The following is a 4664-nucleotide window of genomic DNA, read 5'->3' as shown; positions in this document are numbered from 1 at the left end:
TCCCTCCCTCCCTCCCAATGGCCAACCCCCCTCCCAACCACCCACGTATGCCTTACACTATGTGTCGTGCAGTTGGACCTCAGACTTGCACTGCAGTCTCTGACTATCTGATGAAACCTGATTATGAACTATGTACTATATGATGCATGTGAATTGGCTGTGTGTATGAATATATAGGATTTTTTGAATGACCAAATAAAAAGCCTTTGGGAACTATAAGATCACTTAAAATTCGTGGCAAAGTTGTATTGCAACGTTGAAAGTGCACAACCAATCAACCAGCTATGCATTTAATATCACATCCCAGTACAGATGTAGTTTTTGTGACAAAATAATCCCCAATATGTTCTTTTCACTTCAAACTTATTGTTTTATCTTTATTAATTTCACTCTTTAGGCTAAATTACTCTTAAGCAGCACCTGGAGTCGGAGGAGGTAATCTACAGTACAGATGATGACGTTGATGGTAGTTGTGCTGCCTGTCTGCGTCCGCAAGTAGTTCTGAAAATCTATAGTGAAATAGAGATCATTTTGAAGCAGTAGTCAGAGTAGTAAAGGCATTGGTTTGAATTTAACTGTAACTCTCATTTCAAACATGAGTCTTTCTCACCGTTATTATGACCCTCACAAAGCAGCTGCAAGAAACGGAAGAGGTCACAGGTGAACTCATCATCTGACATCACTTTCTCATCTACAAAAAAAAAAAAAAAAAAGAAAGAAATGAATGAAAGAGTTTACATTACATCCTAAAAGCGGGTTGAGATCAGACTAAGTACCATTATAAGAGGGCTTACTGGTAATTACTCAAAAAGTTTGCCTAAGCAGTGTGGATGGGAAATAATGAAATTTCTCGACTTACCATCATCTCTCAATGGATTTTAGTATCGGACATTGTAATAACCACTTGTGACTGAGTGTTGTGTTTTTACTATAAATTATAGAATAAGTCACACTAAACTGTATCTATAATATTAATAGAAGAAATACAAATAAAATACAATCAAATGTCAAACAACAGGAGGCATCAGCATTACATGCATACGGTTAATGAACAAACAACTTGCAGTGAAAGATTAACACAGTAATAGACAAACACAATAACAGGTATACACTAAGTAGACAATAAAAATACACTGTTGTACAGAAAGAAAGACAACATTGAAGTTAAAACATTGCAGTATTTGGGGGTGAACTGGTCATCTGGAGTTTTGTTTTTTTTTAGTGTGTCAGCCCAAAAAAAAAAAAAAAATCAATAAAACAGCACTATTTTGAAATCTTGTACAAAAATTGGGGCTGCATATGAACAATATTACTTGATACCAATTCACCACTGGCTGTAATGAATACACGCACAAAAACACAGACACACAGACACAGAATCATGCAGCACACACCAACTTTGCTCTACTGCAGCAGAGTTAAATGTCAGAGAGGTTGGGGCATTGTCCATCAAAATATCGAAGGGAATCCAGTGCTTGATAAAGGACGTCAGAGAAAGGGTGTGTGCATTGTTTAGTCTAATCAAAATTACAGCTTGAGGAGCCACGTGACTGTTTTACCCTTAAAATGTAGGCGCTGTTCAAAATATCAGAATATTCTTTTTATTTTTTTGTTTGAAGAGGGTTAAAAAATAATATTCTGAGATTTGTATGTACCAAGTCTTTTCAAACTTGATGCACATTAGTTATTGAGACTGCAGGTAAACAATGTTTGTAGTCATAATTAAAAATAAGAACAACCTCTCTATAAATGATGGCTGAAAAATACGCAACACGTTATTAAGGTGAAGTGAGGAGCTCCATCGCTATTCGTAAAAAAAATATTCTTCATTAAAGTTTTACTAGTTTTTCATGAGTAGAAAAGACCAGATTCCATTCATTGCCTTTTGAGATGAACAAGAAATGTGAGGAGGAACACGGGCTATGAACATGAAAGATGGACAGAGGCATCCAATCCTCTCTTGGCAGAATTTTTATGTTAGAAAAAGAAGTGATGGAGCAAGAGGGACAGGGGAGAGAAAGAGGAATAAGAGGAACAGAGACGCAGATGGACAGAAACATGATTTACCCCGATCTAGGTTCAAGTCTGAGGACCATGAAAGAAGGGACAAGGGAGAGGTGGCAGTGATCGTGGGGAAGGGAGAGAGGATCAGTGTGTTGACAACAGTAGAGGACTAAGAGATGAGGAGGGGGAGATTAACAACATTCCATGGCAAATTCATTCAGGTAGAATTTCAAATGAACCTCCAGAATTAGATGAAAAAAGTTGGTAAAACAGTCGGTGAAGGCCAATCAACAAGTCAAACTACTAGACATACTATGGACAGAAAACTGAACTAATTTAAGTTAAATAAAGAAAATCCTTTAATTTAATTCTTTTACAATCACCCTAATGTTAATAATATTTAATGTTAGGAAACTAATCATTCAACTAAATTAAAATATGTGCAGTAAATGCTACAGATGGAAGAATTTAGAGAAAGATGAATTAACAAATGGAGAATCAGAATGTTGTACATTTATTTATTAATTCATGTCTTCTTTTGACTGATTAATTTATTTGCTATGTTAATGCTGATGAGGTAAATACCTTATTTACAGTAATTAACACAAACATCTCACTAAACAGAGTTGTCTGCGCCATAATTACTCCTCCAAAATGTATATGTTGTTAGTCAAAAATATGAAATGCCCCGTGTTTTTGGCACAGGATGTGCCTCTAATCTTCAATGCACACAAATAACCTATTTGGGATTTTTGGGACGTATCAGGTATTCAAGTCAAGCAAAGACACCCAGACCTCTTGCACACAAAGAACCTATTTTTCAACCATATCAAAAAAGTATTGTTTTGGCATACTTCCTGTGCACAGTTGCCAATCCTATTCCACAACCTGTTGCACTAATACATGATAAGAAATTGTAAAATATAATTATAAGATCTGCTTAAATTGTTTTAAGTCATCAGTACAGATGATGAAGGGCTGTACTATGATGTTAAATGTTGTCCATGTTAGCAAATGTTCACAGGAGTGCTGCTGCCATTATTTGTGCTGCTGTACAATGAATAATGATATCATTTGGTAGTCACTTATTTTTGAGTTGTTGAATTGTCAATGCAAATAATTTCAATTCTTTCTATTGTGTTTATAATTTCTATTCTTTCCCCATTCAGACAAAATGTGTGCCATCTTCACTTGGCTGGTGATTGTTTGCGTTATTGTGTAATGAGATGGGTGCGGTAAGTGTGTTCAACAACGTAATCTGCAATTTCGAACAATGCAGATAATCTATGACATGACAATGGCTGTGGTGTGAAGTTTTCCCTGCTGCATGTTAGGCCCTATTAGGTGTGAAAAAGTTGTGCTGAAGAAAAGAGCATGGAGACTTACTGGTGCCCTCCTCTGAAACCATGCCCAGACCCTCAGCCTTGTTCTGCCTCTCAAAGGCATTTAGATCCAGGACACTGCAGAGAACATAAACCCATTTTTAAATGTGCAAACCCCACCATTGTAAACAGCTAAGTTACTTTTCACTGATTGAAAACTTACCAGCATGTCTGCATCAATGCTTGGACACTCAAAAAGAAGCCCACATCCTTCTTGTCCTTCAGGTACTCCAGCATTTTCTGACAGAAAAGAAGGGGTAATCCATAAAGGTGCTTTTTTTAAAGGTACCTTTAAATTCCAAATTACATAATCTAAAATGTTTGTTACAGAATACATACCTGTTGAACCTCACAGTTTCCACCATTAAGGATAGAGATACCCAGCTTGAGGGTTGTAGACACCATTGGGCCAGTCTCACCTGCAGGAAAAAAAAGACAAAGTCATAAACTTGGCAAGGGTAAACTGAACAAACTGCGGACAAGATAAGGAGCTAGACTACCTTTGCAGGCACTGATCATTTGCAGGACCATCTCTGCAGCACCACGATTATGAAGTCTGGACTGCTGGTACAGGAGCCTTTGTTTCTCCATTTCTTTTTCCTGTGGTTGACACAAATATTATGAGCATCTGGTACTTTTTACTTATATTTCACAGAGAGAATTTAAATAGATAGAATGGACTCTTTAGGGTCAGGATTAGAAATACATCAGCTGTGATGTAAATGAAATAAAAAGTTGTTTATTCAAAAGGTTGTCATTTCTATCCATTCATATTCTCAATTTCAGTTCACATTCACTCTCCTTTCACTCAAGTCCCTAACTTTTCACCTGTTTACTGTCTAACCAACTTACCATGTTTTTCTCAAATGGTCCATAACAGTAGCATTGTGCTTCTACACATAAAGTGATCTTTATAGGAAAATGTGAATTGCGTATGAAAAAAATTATCTAAAACTATTTATAAATTGTAAAATAAAATGCCACATCATGCTTTTTCCTCTGAAACTGTTGCCTTTTTTTTTTTTTACAAGCATTTGCATTATGGGTTGTTAATGTCCATTTAAAGTACCTGTCTGACTCACACACTCTGTCATCCAACTTTATTAGTCATGGAGTTGTTATACTACTTCCTCACGTTTGCTGGCTGGAGCAAGCGTTAGACTACAGGAAACAGCCCCAATGGCTTAGTATTTTAGCCTTATAGCTTACCAAAGTGTCTTTATTGCAGTAACCCTGCAAATAAGATACTTTGGACAAAAGCTGTATTCCCTCTGTATC

The 4664-nt window shown here is 36.5% G+C and overlaps 1 protein-coding gene across 2 annotated transcripts in view; it reads right to left on the bottom strand.

Moving 5' to 3' along the window:
- LOC111666180 (ryanodine receptor 1-like) overlaps positions 1–4664 on the bottom strand; it is a 49426-nt gene that overhangs the window by 13163 nt on the left and 31599 nt on the right. For both annotated transcript variants that reach the window (XM_087178014.1, XM_087178015.1), the window contains 7 exons: positions 3887–3986; positions 3726–3805; positions 3550–3626; positions 3391–3464; positions 2068–2085; positions 611–691; positions 421–509 (listed from right to left, as the gene is read on the bottom strand). In XM_087178014.1, coding sequence (XP_087034140.1) covers positions 421–509; positions 611–691; positions 2068–2085; positions 3391–3464; positions 3550–3626; positions 3726–3805; positions 3887–3986 — 519 coding nt within the window. The remainder of the gene's footprint in view (positions 1–420; positions 510–610; positions 692–2067; positions 2086–3390; positions 3465–3549; positions 3627–3725; positions 3806–3886; positions 3987–4664) is intronic.

Source organism: Seriola lalandi, unplaced genomic scaffold, assembly GCF_002814215.2.
Source record: "Seriola lalandi dorsalis isolate HSWRI2012SDOR001 ecotype SW California unplaced genomic scaffold, Sedor1 jcf7180002054672, whole genome shotgun sequence".
Taxonomy (NCBI): domain Eukaryota; kingdom Metazoa; phylum Chordata; class Actinopteri; order Carangiformes; family Carangidae; genus Seriola; species Seriola lalandi.
Note: the sequence above shows the minus strand (reverse complement) of the source record. Positions and strands in the feature narration are given on the sequence as shown.